The sequence below is a fragment of the Salmo salar genome, chromosome ssa10, assembly GCF_905237065.1.
Source record: "Salmo salar chromosome ssa10, Ssal_v3.1, whole genome shotgun sequence".
Taxonomy (NCBI): domain Eukaryota; kingdom Metazoa; phylum Chordata; class Actinopteri; order Salmoniformes; family Salmonidae; genus Salmo; species Salmo salar.
The window spans coordinates 38279100-38302764 of record NC_059451.1 but is presented as its reverse complement, the minus strand read 5'-3'; the positions used below and the strand labels follow the sequence as shown (position 1 = coordinate 38302764).

The window sequence follows — 23665 nt, the reverse complement described above, 5'->3', positions numbered from 1 at the left end:
TCTAGTTTGTTTATTTCTATGTTTGTGTATGGTTCCCAATTAGACATTTACATTTACATTTAAGTCATTTAGCAGACGCTCTTATCCAGAGCGACTTACAAATTGGTGGATTCACCTTATAATATCCAGTGGAACAACCACTTTACAAAAGTGCATCTAAATCTTTTAAGGGGGGGGGTTAGAAGGATTACTTTATCCTATCCCAGGTATTCCTTGAAGAGGTGGGGTTTCAGGTGTCTCCGGAAGGTGGTGATTGACTCCGCTGTCCTGGCGTCGTGAGGGAGCTTGTTCCACCATTGGGGTGCCAGAGCAGCGAACAGTTTTGACTGGGCTGAGCGGGAACTGTGCTTCCTCAGAGGTAGGGAGGCGAGCAGGCCAGAGGTGGATGAACGGAGTGCCCTTGTTTGGGTGTAGGGCCTGATCAGAGCCTGAAGGTACGGGGTGCCGTTCCCCTCACAGCTCCGTAGGCAAGCACCATGGTCTTGTAGCGGATGCGAGCTTCGACTGGAAGCCAGTGGAGAGAGCGGAGGAGCGGGGTGACGTGAGAGAACTTGGGAAGGTTGAACACCAGACGGGCTGCGGCGTTCTGGATGAGTTGTAGGGGTTTAATGGCACAGGCAGGGAGCCCAGCCAACAGTGAGTTGCAATAATCCAGACGGGAGATGACAAGTGCCTGGATTAGGACCTGCGCCGCTTCCTGTGTGAGGCAGGGTCGTACTCTGCGAATGTTGTAGAGCATGAACCTACAGGATCGGGTCACCGCCTTGATGTTGGTGGAGAACGACAGGGTGTTGTCCAGGGTCACGCCAAGGCTCTTAGCACTCTGGGAGGAGGACACAAGGGAGTTGTCAACCGTGATGGCGAGATCATGGAACGGGCAGTCCTTCCCCGGGAGGAAGAGCAGCTCCGTCTTGCCGAGGTTCAGCTTGAGGTGGTGATCCGTCATCCACACTGATATGTCTGCCAGACATGCAGAGATGCGATTCGCCACCTGGTTGTCAGAAGGGGGAAAGGAGAAGATTGATTGTGTGTCATCTGCATAGCAATGATATGAGAGACCATGTGAGGATATGACAGAGCCAAGTGACTTGGTGTATAGCGAGAATAGGAGTGGGCCAAGAACAGAGCCCTGGGGGACACCAGTGGTGAGAGCACGTGGTGCGGAGACAGATTCTCGCCACGCCACCTGGTAGGAGCGACCTGTCAGGTAGGACGCAATCCAAGCGTGGGCGGCGCCGGAGATGCCCAGCTGGGAGAGGGTGGAGAGGAGGATCTGATGGTTCACGGTATCAAAGGCAGCAGATAGGTCTAGAAGGATGAGAGTAGAGGAGAGAGAGTTAGCTTTAGCAGTGCGGAGAGCCTCCGTGACACAGAGAAGAGCAGTCTCAGTTGAATGCCCAGTCTTGAAACCTGACTGATTAGGATCAAGAAGGTCATTCTGAGAGAGATAGCAAGAGAGCTGGCCAAGGACGGCACGTTCAAGAGTTTTGGAGCTGATAATCGTTACCTCTAATTGGGGATCATACTTAGTGTGTCCAATTTCCCACCTGCGATGTGGGATATTGTTTTGTGTGAGTGCATTTTTACGCTACGGTTTTGCACGATCGTTATAGCGGTGTTGTTGTTTTTTTGTTTTTTGAAGTTTCACGAGCAATAAAATGTGGAACTCTACTCACGCTGCGTCTTGGTCCAGTTATTTAAGCAACGGTCGTGACAATACTGTAGGCTCTTAGGCGGCACATCCATAAAACTAGGGGAAGCTTTCCCTAAGTGAATTATATAGCCTAATTAGCTTACATAAATAAAAATATTCAAAATAGGCTAGTAAAGCATGATTTGGCCACAGAGGATAATTAGCTTCCCCTAGCCTTAAAAAAACAACTTGTGTATTGTTTGAAGTCACATTGCCTACAGTCTGAAGGAAAGGCACCAGAAAGAATTTGGGCAGCGTGTGCAACAAATACCAAATGGATGATTATTGTTACTGTCAGTGAAAAGAGGCCTAAGCCAGGAATACTGCAATATTTCTAAATTAAATTGCAGGAAAACATAGTTTGGAAAACAAATGGCTATTGCTGTAAAGAGAAGACAATGACAAGTCTCAAATCTGTCTTTTAGCTCTACAATTCTCATCTTAATTGAGCGAACAAGAGTATCGGCCATTCACTCTTTATCATTGTTGGGTCAGTTGTACTTAAAATCTTGTTTTAGGACAATAACTTCCTCCTCCAGTTTAGGACGTCATATTCTATTTGTCTCCCCTTCTCGTAGGCCTATTATATTTACAACTTAGTTTTTATTGATCTGTTTGTCAGTGTCAGCAGAGTAGGCCACCCTGTAATCTGTCCTATTAAAAAAGATTCTGCTGTCTCCAGTCATATAAAGTGTAGTAGAATTGCATTAAATGTGTTTATAAAAGGCCACACTATACGCGCTCAGTCATGCATTGAACGGTCTTTTTTGCAAACAGTGATTGAGTTATATTATTAGCCAAAAGTTTGACTATATAATCTACTCATCACATTATGAATAGTAGGCTGTCTTACATAAGTCTGAAAATGTGATGATGCATGGAATGCTTTATTTATTAAGGTGCATTTTTATGGTGAAAATTCGTTTCCCCAAACTTGAAACTCACGAGCCGCCAATGCATAAGCTAGTGATTTAGCTGTTTGTTACTCATCTTGTTTGTGAGGAAAAGTAAATGTGGACAGTGATTCTAACATCTTCAAAGTGCACGGTAAGAACAACACACGTCATTGCATCCTCGACTTGCATGTTCTGTTAAAATTGATTACCATCATCGAAATGTGATTTATTTCATTCTGTGCACTGTTGGTGTACGCCCTAATTAGGTTACGCACCCAATGCATAGGCCTCAGGGTACGGTAAATTTCGCAAATGTCCGGTAAATTAAAATGCGGCTAGTCAAATGTCCAGTGCCACATTTTCATAACAGAAATCCTGGTGTGGCTGCATCCCAAATGGCACCCTATTCCCTATATAATGCACTACTTTTTAGTCAAAAGTAATGCACTAAATAAGGAATAGGGTGCCATTCGGGAGGCAGGCTGTATCTTAATGGAGAGGAAATGTAATCAGTTGGGCATGTCAGTGGCGTTTAGGCCTGTCAAGGTCTATTAGACCTCCATCCACATCATCATCACACACACATACATACACATATACACACGCGCAAACACTCATAAACATGTACACACACAACCATGTCACGACCTCATCACTGCTCCCACTGGTCCAACACACACACACACACACACACACACACACACACACACACACACACACACACACACACACACACACACACACACACACACACACACACACACACACACACACACACACACACACACACACACACACACACAGACACCCTCACTAGACTCTCCTGCTAATTAATGCAGGCACACGCAAATCAGATTGAGGGAAGGTTGTCGGAGAGAGGGAATGGAGAGAAGGGGAGAGGGAGGGAGTGTGAGATGGCAGGGGTAGGAGATAGGGAGAGATGATATTGTTAGAGGCACAGAGAGGTTCTGGTTTAATCTGTGGTGACAGCCTCTCTAGGCCCTCAGACACACACAGTCACTGACAGACTCTGTGTTGGGTTCAGGGGTGGGTGGCATTGAAAGTACAGCACAGGGATCTGTAATGACATTACCCCTCTCTGTTCATGACATTACCCCTCTCTACGCTCATCCTGCTGTTTTTGGCTGCTGGGGGCTATAGGGTGTGTGTGTGTGTGTGTGTGTGTGTGTGTGTGTGTGTGTGTGTGTGTGTGTGTGTGTGTGTGTGTGTGTGTGTGTGTGTGTGTGTGTGTGTGGATGTGTGTGTGGACGTGTTTAACTATTCTTGTGAGGAATAGTAAATTACCAAAAATGTCACCAACTGGTCACCACAAGGTCAAATGTTATTTCTAGGGGGTTTAGGGTTAAGGTTATAATTAGGGTTAGGAGCTAGGGTTAGTTTTAGGGTTAGGAGCTAGGGTTAGGGTTAAGGTTAGGTTTTTGGGTTAAGGTTAGGGTTAGGGTAAGAGTACAGGTTAGGGGGGCACCTTTAAGACAACCTATATCCATGTCAGTGATAATCCAACCCATCAGCCTGACACACCACTTTCTCTGTGTGTGTATGCTTTTGTGTCTGTGTGTAGGTTATACCACTCGTCTGGCATAACCTATTGTCGTTTTCAGGGTCAGGAATGTTTGTGTTTGTGTGTGTCTCTTTGTGTGTTGTTGCGTGTGTGTCCGTGCCAGTATCAGGGTGAGGTCTGTACCATGACAGCTGTCCTATAAGGATTAGCTCTGTCTGTATGTCTCCTGTCTGTGTATGTTTGATCTGTTTGGTCTGCTCCCCAAGCTCGACAGCTGGACTGGTGTTTAGAACCGCCAAATTACCCCTCCCCCCACCACTCAAACCCCTAACCCCTACCACTACCCCCTCCCAAAGCCCCTAACCCCTGTCTCACTATCCAAACTGCTCTGTTTGGAATGACCCCTCAAAAGTCCTACCCCCTTCCCCAAGTCCCTAACCTCTTTCCGACCTACACTGTTTACCCCCTTCCCAACCTGCTCTGTTTAGAATTAGCCCTCAAAACCCCTACCCCATATCGCCCTACCATTCCCCAACAAGCTCTGTTTAGAATTACCCACTAGCCTGGGACATAACATACCTTTACCAGGCCATAAAACAACATAAAACACCATATGAAACAGGCCTAACCATGAAGCATAAAACAACCTCAAACGTGGATTTTTTTTACCTGTATTTAACTAGGCAAGTCAGTCAAGAACAAATTCTTATTTTACAATGACGGCCTACCCCGGCCAAACCCTCCCCTAACCCGGACAATTGTGCGCCGCCCTATGGGACTCCTGATCACAGCAGGTTGATACAGCCCAGGATCGAACCAGGGTCTGTAGTGACGCCTCTAAGCTCTGAGATGCAGTGCCTTTATCGCTGCGCCACTCGGGAGCCCAATGAAACATAGGCCTAATCATGAAGCATAAAACAACCTCACACCACCCATAAACCAGGCCACCTTAACTCATAAAATAACCTTAGACGTAGTAAAATACACTACAGTGTTATAAATCACAGCCATTTTATATAATGAGACAGGCTACCATATGCTGCTGCTGGTGAATGTCCACTACATATACTCATACACACGCTCACACACACGCTCACACACACACACTCACACATACACACACACAGCATCCCTTATCATTGTCAGTGTGCTGTCTTCAGATGCATTGAGATGGCCTTTGTGTGGTAACTCTGCATAAAACCCAGTTATCAAGCTTTACTTAGCATGTGGCTGAATGCCTTGGCCTTGGCCTGGGCTGTTAATAGGATAAAGGCTTAGCTCCGAATCCCAAATTGCACCCTATTCCCTATATAGTGCATTGCTTTTGAACAGAGCCCTATAGGCTCTGGTCAAAAGTAGTGCACAATATAGAGAAGTAGGTGCCATTGGGGATGCAGAAGCTCTGTGCTGCTGTATAGAGGACCTGTGAATAGCTTCATTAACAGAGATGAGTTCATCACTAACAACACGTCAGCCAGCCGGCTCTCCTCTCTCTGCTTTCAGACACCCTCCCTGTGGCACACATAACAGAGAGGAGCAGAGCAGATTGTGTGTGTGCGTGTACTTGTGTGTGTGAGTGTGTACACGTGCTTGTGTGTGGGCGTCCGTGTGTGTTTGCGTGTGTTTGTGAAGCATAGGAGTGCAGTGCTCTGTAGGGTGGGGTGTTATCAGAGTGCAGAAGGTGATAATTGGGAGAAGTCGCAGGTTTAACACATCTTACAGGAAAACTACAGGTTATGAGATGTAGGATCGTCAGTGTCTTCTCCTCTCCAACCATCTCCACAGACAAAGTCCCAGATTCATTTCACCTTTATTTAACAAATTCTTATTTACAATGACGGTATGACAGATATCCTTTGTGTATAGTCTAGCCTATCTATCAGCTCCTCATGTCTCATGTGCTCCTGTTTTGCAGCATTATGCAAAAATAATTGTTGTTTATGTGATAAGGTGGATGTATCTGGTTGTGTATGCTTGCTCTGCCTCCCTCTATACCCTTGCGTGTCAAAACATAGTTAATCTTAGTTAAGTACAGTAGTGATCCATGTAGAAAAACATCCTTGATGTGTAACCCTTTGACACATATGAACACACAGGTGTGATCATTCTACACTGGTCCCAGCAGCGTACACTCAAACCAGTGTGATTAGAATGCTTATTTAGAGCATTCAGTTTTGATTGATGCAACAGTCAGTGCTTGAACTGGCCACACTGTATTTTTACAGAAACATTTTGCACAAACACAGTCTTTACAACTTTGTCCTCAATGAGAGCAGTGAGAGCAGAAACCATAATATGAATTAGCTAATAGCAATTATTACTGTTTGTTTGCAGTATGCATGTTGAAGGGGGTGTGTTGTCTACCATCATTCACTTTCATCCGGAAGTTTACATGAAAGACGAGTTAACCATCCCTTCACCTCATTTTTTTATAACATCTTTAGTCTGACAGACATTTACGTGACAACCGGAATGCATTTTATGATGTCAACAAACATGTAAGGAAAACAACAATGAAGGTAATGCAGGTGCCAGCCGGAAAATGTGCCATGGGGGGAAAAGTTCATGCAAGTTCTGAAGTTCTGTACTGACTGGAGATTGTGCAAATTTCTGCATACTTAATCTGGGGAAACACTGGGCTCTTGTCGAAGAGAGAAGTTTGTCCGGCTCAGTAATGGCTCAAATGTAAATTGTCATCAACAGTGAAATGTGAATTAGTGTGGAGGCAGAACACACCTCAATTCAAACTGTTGTTAGAAAACACAACTTACTGGAAAATGATTTGAAATGGACAGGTTGTAACAGCCTATAGATAATTAGCAGGCAGCGTGCCTCGGTTTGAGGGCAGCATGGGTTAACTGTCCTGTTGCGTAATAATCACATTTTGGAACAATGAGTGCATTCTTTTTTATTTTTGTATTTTACCCCCTTTTTCTCCCCAATTTTGTGATATCCAATTGCGATCTTGTCTCATCGCTGCAACTCCCCAACAGGGTAATGAGAGGCAAAGGTCGAGTAATGTGTCCTCTGAAACATGACTCGCCTGTAACGATCGTCGTAGAGAGGTGACCAAGATGCAGTGTGGCATGTGTTCATCATTATTTATTTAAATCAAACAAACACTCGAACAAAAATAACAAAGGGAAACGAAAGCGCACAGTTCTGTCAGGTACAGAAACACAAAACAGACAACAACTACCCACAAACACAGGTGGGAAAAGGCTGCCTAAGTATGGTTCCCAATCAGAGACAACGATAGACAGTTGCCTCTGATTGGAAACCATACCTGGCCAAAACAAAGAAATACAAAACATAGAATGCCCACCCCACACCCTGACCTAACAAAATAGAGAAATAAACCGTCTCTCTCAGATCAGGGCGTGACAGTACCCCCCCCAAAGGTGCGGACTCCCGGCCGCAAACCTGAACCTATAGGGGAGGGCATCTATTCTTGGCGGCGGCTCTGGTTCGGGGCGTAGCCCCCACTCCGCCCGCTGATCCCCCCACTTCTGTGTCGCCGGAGGAACCAGACCATGGATCATCGCCGGAGGCCCTGAACTGCCCACCGCCGCTGAAGACTCTGGACTGCAGGCCGCCGCTGAAGACTCTGAACTGCAGGCCGCCGCTGAAGACTCTGGACTGCAGGCCACCGCTGAAGACTCTGGGCTGCAGGCCGCCGCTGAAGACTCTGGGCTGCAGGCCGCCGCTGAAGACTCTGGGCTGCAGGCCGCCACCTGGCCAAGATAAAGCAAAGCAGTGCGACAAAAACAACAACACAGAGTTACACATAAACAAACGTACAGTCAATAACACAATAGAAAAATCTATGTACACTGTGTGCAAATGTAGAAGATTAGGGCCAATAGTTAAGCCAATAAATAGGCCATAGAGGCAAAATAATTACAATTTAGCATTAACACTGGAATGATAGATGTGCAGATGATGATGTGCAAGTAGAGATACTGGGGTGCAAAAGAGGAAAAAGATAAATAACAATATGGGGATGAGGTAGTTGGATGTGCAATTTGTACAGGTACAATGATCGTGTACAGGTACAATGATCGGTAAGCTGCTCTGACAGCTGATGCTTAAAGTTAGAGATATGTCTCCAGCTTCAGTGATTTTTGCAATTCGTTCCAGTCATTGGCAGCAGAGAACTGGAAGGAAAGGCATCCAAAGCAGGTGTTAGCTTTGGGGATGACCAGTGAACTATACCTGCTAGAGCGCGTACTACAGGTGGGTATTGTGCACCGCCCTATGGGACTCCTGGTCACGGCCGGTTGTGACACAGCCTGGGACCGAACCCGGGTCTGTAGTGACGCCTCAAGCACTGTGATACAGTGCCTTAGACCACTGCACCACTGAGGAGGCCCAGTGAGTGCATTTTGACATCATGCGCATTAAAAAACTCATGCTGGGTGCGACCATTCGAGATATTTGGAACTCACACATGAAAAGGTTAAAACTGCATTAGTTACAACAACATGCCTGATGATCCACATGCCTAGTGCTTCTTTATTGTCTGGCTGCTCTTCCATAAACCCACTATAATCCATACTGACTAAATGTATGTGTGAGTCCCATATGGCATAGGGTGCCATTTGGGATACGGTCAATGTCCCACATTGATGATATGTTAGCCTGTGTCAAGACACTCACACTCACTCACACACACACAGATGGATGTTGGATGGATGTTATGTTACAGTATATGTAAATGGCTAGGCAGTGATAATGCAGTATATATGTTTAAATGGCTAGGCCTTGAACAGTGATAATGGCCCTACCATTACTAGTGCATAGAGGGACTGGAAGAGGCTAGCTGTTGAGTGGATCCTCTGCTATTCTATTCTATTGACTGTGATGTATCTGCTGTGTGTAGCTGTGGGAGTATGTATTTATCAGGACTCCTCTTCAGCTTTTTCTCATGGTAATGCTGCTGGGTGGATACTACAGGTTACTTGTTACATGCGGCAGGTGTAGACTTCACCATGGAATGCTTGCTTACAAGCCCTTCCCAATGATGCAGAGTTTTAAAATAATTATTAAGAAAAATTAAACAGTAGCTCAGGTCGAGGCGCTCGGTATGTGTGTGTGCATGCGTTTGTGTGTGTGGTTACAGTCTTTGTGCACGTGCATGTGTGTTATGTGATGGGTCACTACTCCCTAACGGCGTGTTTATCGTCACCATATTGGCTTTTCAGGGCGTGGCTAATTGATTTGACATGGTTTCCATGGTGCTGTGGTGTCAGAGGAGCTGGCAGTGAATGATGGAGCCACGGCCTGTCCCCCTAAATGCCCAGCCCCACCCCCTGGACCAAAGAAAGGCATCGCATTTCAAAGCAGCACTAAGCAACCAGCTCCTCTCAGTCCCTGGCTAAAATCAATGCACTAAATAGTGAAGAGGGTGCCATTTGGGATGCCGTCTATGTGTTCTTGGCACAGGCAGTGGCAGGGGACAGCGATGACTGACTGGGGTCGTTTTAACAACAAACACATGAATTAAGTTAGTGATGGCTTTGCTACTGTAGCTAGTTTTCTGAGTGGAAGTTGTTGGAGCATTTATAGTGTAGTATGTGACAGTTGAATTGGACATGTTTTGTTAATGTGGAGTTTATGAGGCAGGGAATAGTGACTTGGGCTGGGTAAGTCATTCTGACTGGAGAGGAATGGGAGGGAGGGAGGGAGGGAGGGAGGGAGGGAGGGAGGGAGGGAGGGAGGGAGGGAGGGAGGGAGGGAGGGAGGGAGGGAGGGAGGGAGGGAGGGAGGGAGGGGAAGTTGACTGTCCTCTTTGTTCTTATAGACACTGAGCTCATACTCTCTCGTCTGTCATCCACTGACCCCCAGCTGTCACACACACACGCGCATGTACACACACTCACATGCACACACACGTACATAAACAGGCGCACACACACACACACATTAAACAGCTGTTATACAAACCCATCAATCATTTATATACAGGATCTATAAGTGATTACAATGATCAATACCTGGCTGAAACATACAGTCACACACACGTGTACACACACACACACACACACTGCAATACAGTATCTGAGGTCAGAATGTGAAGTGCTTGATAGGAAACAGGAAATTGTTCTCTAAGATTTAACAGAGTAATTCATCCTGTTTGTGGATCTCTTTTGTTGTTGTCTTTTAATCTCTGTTTGGGGACAGATTATTAAAATGTAAAATTAAATCTGTGTTTGTGGATGAGGACAGTGCACAGGCTGTTTTTGAACAGATAGCATATTTGTAGGCAACCATGTTGTATAATCTTAATTTGATCACTCTGTTATCGTAGAACATTTTTGTGTATTCAAGGTTTAAAAGGTTTAAAAAGGTTTAAAAGGTTTCAAGGTTTAAAAAGGCTTCTAAAGTTTGTAATGTCCTATTAAAAATGGCAGACTTGATTTTCCCTAACAGGAAATGTATCAACCCCTATAAAAATATCTATTAATTACAATCCCTATAATAATTCACATTCCCTATTGCTGCAGGATTATTTTCCTGCTTTGAGAAGCAGGGTCAAATTGAGAAGCAGGGTCATCTGCTTTAGAGAATGTCATTCATTCTGTCTCACACACACACAAGCTCAGTCATGCACATTCAACACACACATACACACACACATGCACCTACACACACACACAAATCTATTTCCAGTCCCACTTCCCTATTTCTGACCTAATTTCCTTTCGTCGACACTCAAGTGTCATTATTAACCTCTGACAAACACACACCATTTTGTCCAGTACGGGTTATGTGCAAGATTTTGTTGCTGCCCAGCACTAAATGTGTCAGATTAATCCTGATCAACATGCACCCAAAGAAACTCACTTGGCAGAATCCCCATCTGCAATAAATGCAGCTTTTTTGACTATTATACGAAACCATTGTGCCATATAGCTCTATGGAGAACCGTGTGAAATGGCAGTTGCCATCACTACGCACATTCACACATTCTGCAGCAGCCATTCTGGCTCTGCTGTGCCTCATTAGTGAAGCCAGAGATAAGACAGTAAGACAGGGACGAATGAGGTGATCCACAGTCAGTTGCTGCCAAACTAATGGAGAAGACGTGCAGCTCTGGTTTCTGACTGGCTCTAACGGCTCTGTCTGTTGGCTGGATAAAACAAAGAAAAACAATCAGCCCTGAGCTTCAGTCTAATCCTCACTAAGACCCCACCTGCTGCTGCCCACAAAGCAGGGCTCTGTCCGTGTGTGTGTGTATGTGCTTGCATGTTTCTTTCGCCAATATAAACATTTTTGTTTGGTCAAGCCTGCCTGGAACACACACCACACACACTGCTGCTCTACCCACTCCGGGCCAGGAGGGAGGGGCTGAGTGAGTTCTCTTTGTCTTCACCTCCCTTCATCCCTCTATCTCCAACCTCCTGACTCCGACTGCAGGAGAGAGGGCTGATTTGTGCAAGTGAGTTTTTTGTTTCAGATTGTGTCCTCTATCTCTCTAGCTCTTTTTCTCACTCTTCTCTCTCTTTATCTCGCTCTCTTCCTCTCTCTTTCTCATCTCTCTATCTCTTTCTCTCTCCCACACACATGCTAAGTAGTATAAATAACTTTGCGTGTGACGTGTATGTGTGTGTGCACCAGGTGCAGCACAGTACAGTGCCTGGTACATGCTTGGCAGATGCTCACTCTCTGACACGTGAAATATCTGTTAATGTGTGTTAAATAAAACCACTCCAGCCTTTTTAATTGGTGTAAACTGGAGTGGCATCACATGCTGTTATGGGCCCAAAAGGCATGTGTCTGTGTATGTTTTATTGCCGTTTGTGTGTGTGTGTGTGTGTGTGTGTGTGTGTGTGTGTGTGTGTGTGTGTGTGTGTGTGTGTGTGTGTGTGTGTGTGTGTGTGTGTGTGTGTGTGTGTGTGTGTGTGTGTGTTTAATTTTGTTTTTGTATTATTATTGATATTTTTTATTTTTTATTTTTTTAACTAGGCAAGTCAGTTAAGAACAAATTCTTATTTACAATGACAGCCTACCAAAAGGCAAAAGGCCTCCTGCGGGGACGGGCCTGGGATTAAAAATAAATACAATATCAATATAGGACAAAACACACATCACAACAAATCAAATCAAATTTATTAATATAGCCCTTCGTACATCAGCTGATATCTCAAAGTGCTGTACAGAAACCCAGCCTAAAACCCCAAACAGCAATCAAAGCATGTGAAAGAAGCACGAGAGACAACACAACACTACATAAAGAGAGACCTAAGACAACAACATAGCAAGGCAGCAACACATGACAACACAGCATGGTAGCAACACAGCATAACAACAACATGGTAGCAGCACAAAACATGGTGTGACATTCGTCAAAAGGAGTAGACCAAGGTGCAGCGTGGTACATGTTCATATTTATATTGATTGTAACTCAGAACACTCAAAGAAAAAACGAACGTCACGTTCTGCAGGCTTACTGAGCTGACAAAAACAAGATCCCACACTGAAGGAGGGAAAAAGGGCTGCCTAAGTATGATTCCCAATCAGAGACATTGATAGACAGCTGCCTCTGATTGGAAACCATACTAGGCCAATCAAAGAAAACAAACAACATAGAAATATGACACATAGAATGCCCACCCCATGTCACACCCTGACCTAACCAAACAGAGAAAAACGTCTCTCTCAGGTCAGGGCATGACAGTACCCCCCCCCAAAGGTGCGGACTCCCGGCCGCAAACCTGAACCTATAGGGGAGGGTCCGGGTGGGCATCTACTCATGGTGGCGGCTCCGGTTTGGCGCGTAGCCCCCACTCCGCCCCCTGATCCCTCCGCTTTTGTGTCGCCGGAGGAACCAGATCATGGATCTTCGCCGGAAGCTGTGGATCGTCGTCGAAGGAACCGGACCGAGGATCATCAGAGGAGGTTCTGTACTGCCGCTGAAGACTCCGGACCTCAGACCGCGGCTAAAGACTCCAGACCGCAGACCGCCGCTGAAGACTCCGCACCGCAGACCGCCGCTGAAGACTCCGGATGGCAGACCGTCACTGAAGGCTCCGGACCGTAGGCCGTCTCAGGAGGCTCCAGACTGTAGGCCGTCTCAAGAGGCTCCAGACTGTAGGCCGTCTCAGGAGGCTCCGGACTGTAGGCCGTCTCAGGAGGTTCCGGACTGTAGGCCGTCTGAGGAGGTTCTGGACCGGGGACCATCGCTGCAGGCTCCGTGCCATGGATCGTCACTACAGGCTCCGCGCCATGGATCATCACTGGAGGCTTCGTGCCATGGATCATCCCTACAGGCTCCGGGCCATGGATCATCACTGGAGGCTTCGTGCCATGGATCATCACTGGAGGCTTCGGACCATGGATCATCACTGGAGGCTTCATACGAGGAGCCGGAACAGGTCTCACCGGACTAGGGAACGTCGCTGGAGGCTCCGGACTGGGGAACGTCGCTGGGAGCTCTGGACTAGGGAACGTCGCTGGAGGCCGAGTGCGCAGAGCAGACACAGGGTATACTGGGCCGTGGAGGCGCACTGGAGGTCTGGAGCTTATGGCTGGCACAACCCGTCCTGGCTGGATGCTTACTTTAGACCGGCAAGGGCGGGTCGCTGGCACAGGACGAACTGGGCTGTGCAGGCGCACTGGCGACACAGTGCGTAGAACTGTCGCAGGACATACTGGGCCTTGGAAGCGCACTGGAGGTCTGGAGCATATGACTGACACAACCTGTCCTGGCTGCACGGGGCGTTGGAACAGGTCGCACTGGTTTGTGCTGGCAAACTGGGGGTAGCGTGCATAGAGCTGGCGCAGGATAACCTGGGCCATAGAAACACACCAGAGACCTGGAACTCTGAGCCGGCACAATCCTTCCTGGCTGAATGCCAACTCTAGCACGGCCACTGTTGGGGAGCTTGCACAGAGCGCACCGGGCTGTGGCTGCGCACTGGAGACACCGTGCGCATTGCCGCATAACCCGGTGCGTGACCAGTCCTATTCTCCCCACGGTAAGCACGGGGAGTTGGCTCAGGTCTCCACCCTGACTCTGCCAATCTCCCTGTGTACCCCCCCAAAAAAAAATGTTTTGGGGGGGGCTGCCTCTTGTGCTTGCCTTGTTGCCGGGCTAGTTCCTAATCTCGTCGCCGCTCTGCTCTCGCTGCCTCCACCTGTTCTCATGGGAGGCGATCCCATCCAGCCTGGATCTCCTCCCACGTCCAGGATCCCTTGCCATTCAGAATGTCCTCCCAGGTCCACTCCTGATCACGCTGCTTGGTCCTTTGGTGGTGGGATCTTCTGTGACATTCGTCGTTAGGAGGAGACCAAGGTGCAGCATGGAAAGTGCTCATATTTATAGTAACTCAGAACACTCAAACAAAATAACAAACAAAGAAAAAATGAACGTCACGTACTGCAGGCTTACTGAGCTGACAAAAACAAGATCCCACACAGAAGGAGGGAAAAAGGGCTGCCTAAGTATGATTCCCAATCAGAGACATTGATAGACAGCTGCCTCTGATTGGAAACCATACTCGGCTAATCAAAGAAAAAAAAACATAGAAATATGACACATGGAATGCCCACCCCATGTCACACCCTGACCTAACCAAACAGAAAAACGGCTCTATCAGGTCAGGACGTGACACATGGTAGCAGCACAAAACATGGTACAAACATTATTGGGCACAGACAACAGCACAAAGGGCAAGAAGGTAGAGACAACAATACACTCACACAACAATCACACAAAGCAGCCACAACTGTCAGTAAAAGTGTCCATGGTTTAGTCTTTATATGAAGAGATAAAACTGTCCAGTTTGAGTGTTTGTTGCAGCTCATTCCAGTCGCAAGCTGCAGCAAACTGAAAAGAGGAGCGACCCAGGGATGTGTGTGCTTTGGGGACCTTTAACAGAATGTGACTGGCAGAACAGGTGTTGTATGTGGAGGATGAGGGCTCCAATAGATACAGTTGAAGTCAGAAGATTACTTACACTTAGGTTGGGGTCATTAAAACTCATTTTTCAACCAATCCACAAATTTCTTGTTAACAAACTATAGTTTTGGCAAGTCGGTTAGGACATCTACTTTGTGCATGACACAAATAATTGTTCCAACAATTCACTTATAATTCACTGTATCACAATTCCAGTGGGTCAGAAGTTCACCTACACTAAGTGCAGTGATGTGTCCTAGAAGGAGCATTGGTGGCAAAGACCAGAAAAGGGAGTGGAGGACATCATGGACATGGGAGGGGGTTATGGCAGGGGACAAGACCCTGCCATGGAAGCAGGTGGAGGCAGCGAAGAAGGATCAACAACGACTCCGAAGTTCACGACCACGACGGAAGCCCGAGAGGCAGCCCAAATTGTTTTTTTGGGGGGGGGCACACGGAGTGGTCGGCGGAGCCGAGGGGTGAACCAGAGCCAGTCTGGGAGTCGAGTGAGGAACTCGACGAAAGATTCCGGAGAGAGGTGTTGGCATTGAGAACGCTGAGTAGCGTGACACCAGTCCGGTGTCATATGCACCAGTTTCACGCATCTGGCCACCAGTGCGCCTCCCCAGTCCGGTACATCCTGTGTCTCCTCCACGCACTCACCCTGAGGTGTGTGTCACCGTTCCGACACCATGTTATGCGGTGATACGCAATGTGTCTCCAGTGCGCATCCACAGCCCAGTGCGTCCTGTGCCAGCGCCCCGCACTTGCCGGGCTACAGTGAGCATCCAGCCAGGACGGGTTGTGCCAGCTCTACACTCCAGACCTCCAGTGCGCCTCCATGGCCCAGGATATCCTGTGCCGGCTCTATGCACTGTGTCGCCAGTGCGCCTTCACAGCCCAGTGCGTCCTGTGCCAGCGCCCCGCACTTGCCGGGCTAAAGTGAGCATCCAGCCAGGACGGGTTGTGCCAGCTCTACGCTTCAGACTTCCAGTGCGCCTCCACGGCCCAGTATATCCTGTGCCAGCTCTGCGCACCCGGTCTCCAGTGCGTCTCTCCAGCCTGGTACGCCCTGTGCCTGCTCCACGCACCCGGTCTCCAGTGCGTCTCCCCAGCCTGGTACACCCTGTGCTGGCTCCACGCACCAGGCCTCCCGTGCGCCTCTGCAGTCTGGAGCCTCATGTGAGGGTTCCCACAGGAGGAGCCTCCAGCGACGGTCTGTGGTCCAGAACCTCGTGTGACAGTCTGTGGGTCCAGAGTCTCGAGCGGCGGTCTGTGGTCCAGAGTCTCCAGCGATGGTCTGTGGTCCAGAGTCTCCAGCGACGGTCTGCGGTCCAGAGTCTCCAGCGATGGTCTGCGGTCCAGAGCCTCCAACGACGGTCTGCGGTCCAGAACCTCGTGTGACAGTCTGTGGGTCCAGAGTCTCGAGCGGCGGTCTGTGGTCCAGAGTCTCCAGCGATGGTCTGTGGTCCAGAGTCTCCTGCGACGGTCTGCGGTCCAGAGTCTCCAGCGACGGTCTGCGGTCCAGAGTCTCCAGCGACGGTCTGCGGTCCAGAGTCTCCAGCGACGGTCTGCGGTCCAGAGTCTCCAGTGACGGTCTGCGGTCCAGAGTCTCCAGCGACGGTCTGCGGTCCAGAGTCTCCAGCGGCAGTCGGCGGTCCAGAGTCTCCAGGGACGGTCCAGAGGCCTTCAGCGGCGATCTACGGTCCGGAGTCTCCGGCGACGATCTACAGCCCGGAGCTTCCGGCGACGATCCCCGCAACAGAGTCGCCTCCGAAGATGGCGGATCCGCGAGCAGATGCCCACCCGGACCCTCCCCTATAGAGTCAGGTTTTGCGGCCAGAGTCCGCACCTTTGGGGGGGATACTGTCATGCCCTGACCTTAGAGAGCCTTTTTATTTCTCTATTTGGTTAGGTCAGGGTGTGATTTGGGTGGGAATTCTAGTTTTTCTATTTCTTTGTTTGCCGGGTATGGTTCCCAATCAGAGGCAGCTGTTTATTCGTTGTCTCTGATTGGGGATCATACTTAGGCAGCCTTTTTTCCCACCTTAGTTTGTGGGATCTTGTTTTTGGGACTGTGCTGTATGCCCTACTGAACGTTACATTTTCATTTGTATTTGTTTTGTTTTCAGTGTTCATTTAATAATATTAAAATGTACGCCTACCACGCTGCACCTTGGTCCGATCCCTCCATCGACAAGCGTAACGCTTAGTTGACTGTGCCTTTAAACAGCTTGGAAAATTCCAGAAAATTATGTCATGGCTTTAGAAGCTTCTGATAGGCTAATTGATATCATTTGAGTCAATTGGAGGTGTACCTGTGGATGTATTTCAAGGCCTATCTTGAAACTCAGTGCCTCTTTGCTTGACGTCATGGGAAAATCAAAAGAAATCAGCCAAGACCTCAGAAAAAGTCTTTGGAAACAATTTCCAAATGCCTGAAGGTACCACGTTCATCTGTACAAACAATAGTACGCAAGTATAAACACCATGGGACCACGCAGCCGTCATACCGCTCAGGAAGGAGACACGTTCTGTCTCCTAGAGATGAACGTACTTTGGTGGAAAAAGTGCAAATCAATCCGAGAACAACAGCAAACGACCTTGAGAAGATACTGGAGGAAACTGGTACAAAAGCGTCTATATCCACAGTAAAACGAGTCCTATATTGACATAACCTGAAAGGCCGTTCAGCAAGGAAGAAGCCACTGCTCCTTAACCACCATAAAAAACGCCAGATTACGGTTTGCAACTGCACATGGGGACAAAGATCGTACTTTTTGGAGAAATGTCCTCTGGTCTGATGAAACAAAAATAGAATTGTTCGGCCATAATGACCATCGTTATGTTTGGAGCAAAAAGGGGGACGCTTGCAAGCCGAAGAACACCATCCAACTGTGAAGCACGGGGGTGGCAGCATCGTGTTGTGGGGGTGCTTTGCTGCAGGAGGGACTGGTGCACTTCACAAAATAGATGGCATCATGAGGAGGACAATTATGTGGATATACTGAAGCAACATCTCAAGACATCAGTCAGGAAAGCTAAACCTTGGTCGTAAATGGGTCTTCCAAATGGACAATGACCCCAAGCCTACTTCCAAAGTTGTAGCAAAATGGCTTAAGGACAGAGAAGTCAAGGAATTGGAGTGGCCATCACAAAGCCCTGACCTCAACCCTATAGAAAATTTGTGGGCAGAACTGAAAAAGCGTGTGCGAGCAAGGAGGCCTACAAACCTGACTCAGTTACACCAGCTCTGTCAGGAGGAATGGGCCAAAACTCACCCAACTTATTGTGGGAAGCTTGTGGAAGGCTACCCGACATGTTTGACCCAAGTTAAACAATTTAACCTGTTGGGGGTAGGGGGCAGTATTGACACGGCCGGATAAAAAACGTACCCGATTTAATCTGGTTACTACTCCTGCCCAGTATGCAATATGCATATAATTATTGGCTTTGGATAGAAAACACCCTAAAGTTTCTAAAACTGTTTGAATGGTGTCTTTGAGTATAACAGAACTCATATGGCAGGCAAAAACCTGAGAAGATTCCTTACAGGAAGTGCCCTCTCTGACAAAATCTTGTTCTTCTTGTCTCTGTTTATTGAAGACTGAGGATCTTTGCTGTAACGTGACACTTCCTACGGCTCCCATAGGCTCTCAGAGCCCGGGAAAAAGCTGAATGATATCGAGGCAGCCCCAGGCTGAAACACATTTGCGCGTTTGGCAAGTGGCCGATCAGAGGACAATGGGCTTAGGCGCGTGCACGAGTCGACCCCATGCTTTATTTTCTTTCGTCTTTTTACCTAAACGCAGATTCCCGGTCGGAATATTATCGCTTTTTTACGAGAAAAATGGCATAAAAATTGATTTTAAACAGCGGTTGACATGCTTCGAAAGTACGGTAATGGAATATTTAGATTTCTTTTGTCACGAAATGCGTCGTGCTCGTCACCCTTCTTTACCCTTTCGGATAGTGTCTTGAACGCACGAACAAAACGTCGCTGTTTGGATATAACTATGGATTATTTGGGACCAAACCAACATTTGTTATTGAAGTAGAAGTCCTGGGAGTGCATTCTGACGAAGAACAGCAAAGGTAATAACATTTTTCTTATAGTAAATCTGACTTTGGTGAGTGCTAAACTTGCTGGGTGTCTAAATAGCTAGCCCTGTGATGCCGGGCTATCTACTTAGAATATTGCAAAATGTGCTTTCACCGAAAAGCTATTTTAAAATCGGACATATCGAGTGCATAGAGGAGTTCTGTATCTATAATTCTTAAAATAATTGTCATGCTTTTTGTGAACATTTATCGTGAGTAATTTAGTAAATTTTTTGTAAATTCACCGTAAGTTTGCAGGGGGGGATTGCTAGTTCTGAACGTCACATGCTAATGTAAAAAGCTGGTTTTTGATATAAATATGAACTTGATTGAACAAAACATGCATGTATTGTATAACATAATGTCCTAGGTGTGTCATCTGATGAAGATCATCAAAGGTTAGTGTTGCATTTAGCTGTCTTCTGGGTTTTTGTGACATTATATGCTAGCTTGAAAAATGGGTGTCTGATTATTTCTGGCTGGGTACTCTGCTGACATAATCTAATGTTTTGCTTTCGTTGTAAAGCCTTTTTGAAATCGGACAGTGTGGTTAGATTAACGAGAGTCTTGTCTTTAAAATGGTGTAAAATTGTCATATGTTTGAGAAATTGAAGTAATAGCATTTCTAAGGTATTTGAATAACGCGCCACAGGATTCCACTGGCTGTTACGTAGGTGGGACGATTTCGTCCCACTGGCCCTAGAGAAGTTAAAGGCAATGCTACCAAATACTAATTGTGTGTACCGTTATTTCCGGACTATTAAGCGCACCTGAATATAAGCCGCACCCACTGAATAAAAAATTTTTTTTTAACATAAATAAGCCGCACATGTCTATAAGCCGCAGGTGCCTACCGGTACATTGAAACAAATTAACTTTACACAGGCTTTAACGAAACACGGCTTGTAACAAAAATAAATAGGCTTTAACGAAACACGGCTTGTAACAAAAATAAATAGGCTTTAACAAAACACAGCTTGTAACAAAAAATATAATAATTAGCAATAAGCTTTAGTTGTCTTTTTGCACAATTCCTCACGCTGCTGTTTCCAACGTCTTATCATCGACTCATTAAGACCAAGCTCTCGTGCAGCAGCTCTATTTCCTTTTCCAACAGCCAGATCAATCACCTTCAACTTGAAAGCTGCGTCATATGCATTTCTCCGTGTCTTTGCCATGATGAGGGTGACAAAATGACTACCGTAATCAGAATGATGGGAGTTTGAGAGCGCTCAATTTAATCTAAACAGTAAACAAAAAAGTTGTTTGACCTTAACCCGTTCGGCAATTTCATTGGTCTAATGAAAGCTTCATGCAGCCAAAAAACTGAGCACGTCACAGAATGTGTTTATTTGAAAAAAATAATTGAAAGTGGGAAAAATCCATATATTAGCCGCATCATTGTTTAAGCCGCGAGGTTCAAAGCCTGGGAAAAAAGTTGCGGCTTATAGTCCGGAATTTACGGTATGTAAACTTCTGACCCACTGGGAATGTGATGAAAGAAATAAAAGCTGAAATAAATCATTCTCTCTACTATTATTCTGACATTTTACATTCTTAAAATAAAGTGATGATCCTAACTGACCTAAGACAGGGAATTTTTTACTCTGATTAAATGTCAGGAATTGTGAAAAACTGAGTTTAAAGGTATTTGGCTAAGGTGTATGTAAACTTCCAACTTCAACTGTATCTCAGATGGGGGGAGTGAGGCCTAAGAGGGTTTTAAATATAACAGGTATATAACGGGTATACAGAGATGACCAGTTTACAGAGGAGTATAGATTGCAGTGATGTGTCCTATAAGGAGCATTGGTGGCAAATCTGATGGCCGAATGGTAATGAACATCTAGTTGCTCGAGAGTAAGTAAGACATTTAATCCTCGCAAGGCTGCCGGCCCAGACGGCATCCCTAGCCGCGTCATCAGAGCATGCTCAGACCAGCTGGCTGGAGTGTTTACAGACGTATTCAACCTCTCCCTATCCCAGTCTGCTGTCCTCACTTGCTTCAAGATGTCAACCATTGTTCCTGTACCCAAGAAAGCTAAGGTAACTGGACTAAATGACTATCGCCTTGTAGCACTCACTTATGTCATCTTGAAGCGCTTTGAGAGGCTAAACGTATTTTTCAATCACACACACACACACACACACACACACTGCCGTCTGGGCCGGCAGCCTTGCAGAGACATTCACAGAGACATTCACATTCAGAGACATGCAGTCACACGCACGCACGCACGCACGCACGCACGCACGCACGCACACACACACACACACACACACACACACACACACACACACACACACACACACAGACACAGACACACACAGACAAAAATTCACAATAGCAGACAAGCAACCACACTTGTAGGCTACAATTCAAAGTTTACATAGACACACAACAAACATATTTTTCAATGTAAACTTTGAATTTGTGTGTGTGTGTGTGTGTGTGTGTGTGTGTGTGTGTGTGTGTGTGTGTGTGTGTGTGTGTGTGTGTGTGTGTGTGTGTGTGTGTGTGTGTGACTGCTTGTGTGTGAATGTCTCTGTGTGCTCTATTCTGAGCAGAGCTGCTGTACTGCACATCAAAGGCAGCTCTTAAGGCCGTTTAACACTGAGCAGCTAAACACTATGACTGCTGGCTGGGCTGCTATAATGACTCATCCATTGAACAAACCTGGTTTAAGACCTGGTTACCCTGTCCCTGACCTGTAACTACCACAGATACCTGAGCTATGTGTTCCATGGCAGTATTTTTTGCAACAAACAAAACAACTCAGAGGAGATTGAAACACAGCTTTATCTGCTCTAGATGTCTATGGTCCTGTACTGCCCTTAGTATGTTTGTAATGTGGGAAATATGTGTCTCCCCATGCTAAGCACACAGTTAGCTGTATCCTAGCAGTAGCACTTTGCACTGCATTGCATCTCCACAGCCCTAGTCTATTTAGCACTGATACACTATTACCATGTAGTTTATTCTCGCAGGTTGACGTTTATTGTCATGAATCTTGCCATTGAGGCAAAACTGAGCAATGGGCCAGCTGCAAAGTCAAAATTGTCTATATTGTAAAAATTCATGAAAAACAAATGTGCTTTTTGGTCATAATTTAAGGTTAGGGTTAGGCATTAGGATTAGCAGTGTGGTTAGGGTTATGTTAGGGTTAAGTGTAAAATCTGATTTTGTGACTTTGTGGCTGTGCCAGCTAGTGACCATTCTGCAGAGCTGCCTACAAAACAAGATTCGTGACAAAAAACACTAACCTGCCTAATTCTCAGCTCTGTCAAATCAAATCAAATTGTATTGGTCACAAACACATATTTAGCAGATGTTATGGCATGTGTAGCGAAATGCTTGTGTTCCTAGCTCCAACAGTGCAGTAGTATCTAACAATTCACAATAATACACACAAATCTAAAAGTAAAAGAATGGAATTAAGAAATATATAAATATTAGGACGAGTAATGTCGGAGTGGCATTGACTAAAATACAGTAGAATAGAATACAGTATATACATATGATATGAGTAAAGCAGTATATAAACATTATTGAAGTGACTAGTGTTGCCTAATTAAAGTGGCCAGTGATTCCATGTCTATGTATGTAGGGCAGCAGCCTCTAATGTGCAGGGTTGAGTAACCGGGTGGTACCTGGCTAGTGATGGCTATTTAACAGTCTGATGGCCTTGAGATAGAAGCTGTTTTTCAGTCCCTCGGTCCCAGCTTTGATGCACCTGTACTGACCTCGCCTTCTGGATGATAGCGGGGTGAACAGGCCATGGCTCGGGTGGTTGATGTCCTAGATTATCTTTTTGCTGTAGGTGTCCTGGAGGGCAGGCAGTGTGTCACCTGTGATACGTTGGGCAGACCGCACCACCCTCTGGAGAGCACTGCGGTTGCGGGCGGTGCAGTTGCCATACCAGGCGGTGATACAGCCCGACAGGATGCTCTCAATTGTGCATCTGTAAAGGTTTCTGAGGGTCTTAGGGGTCAAGCCTAATTTATTCAGCTGTTGTGCCTTCTTCACCACACTGTCTGTGTGGGTGGACCATTTCAGATAGACAGTGATGTGTAAGCGAAGGAACTTGAAGCTTTCCACCTTCTCCACTGTGGTCCTGTCAATGTGGATAGGGACGTGCTCCCTCTGCTGTTTCCTGAAGTCCACGATCAGCTCCTTCCTGTACGCTGTCTCATCATTGTTGGTAATCAGGCCTACTACTGTTGTGTCGTCTGCAAACTTGATGATTAAGTTGGAGGCGTGCGTGGCCACGCACTCGTGGGTGAACAGGGAGTACAGGAGTGGGTCTAGGGTGTCAGTTTTAGTAGAGGAGATATGATCCTTAACTAGCCTCTCAAAGCACTTCAAGATGACATAAGTGAGTGCTACAAGGCAATAGTCATTTAGTCCAGTTACCTTTGCTTTCTTGGGTACAGGAACAATGGTTGACATCTTGAAACAAGTGAGGACAGCAGACTGGGATAGGGAGAGATTGAATACATCCGTAAACACTCCAGCCAGCTGGTCTGCTCTGAGGACGCGGCTAAGGATG

At 46.6% G+C, this 23665-nt stretch overlaps 1 protein-coding gene across 2 annotated transcripts in view; it reads left to right on the top strand.

Annotated features, from left to right (window-relative positions):
- The window catches only part of cdh2 (cadherin 2, type 1, N-cadherin (neuronal)), a 70043-nt gene that overhangs the window by 11300 nt on the left and 35078 nt on the right, over positions 1 to 23665 (top strand). The window contains exon 1 of one of the 2 annotated variants that reach the window (XM_045687745.1): positions 11534 to 11552. The exons of the other annotated variant lie outside the window; for it this stretch is intronic. Within the exon in view, the coding sequence (XP_045543701.1) occupies position 11552 (1 nt within the window). The 5' untranslated portion in view covers positions 11534 to 11551. Of the gene's footprint in view, positions 1 to 11533; positions 11553 to 23665 lie in introns of those variants that run through there. 2 annotated transcript variants of the gene reach the window in all.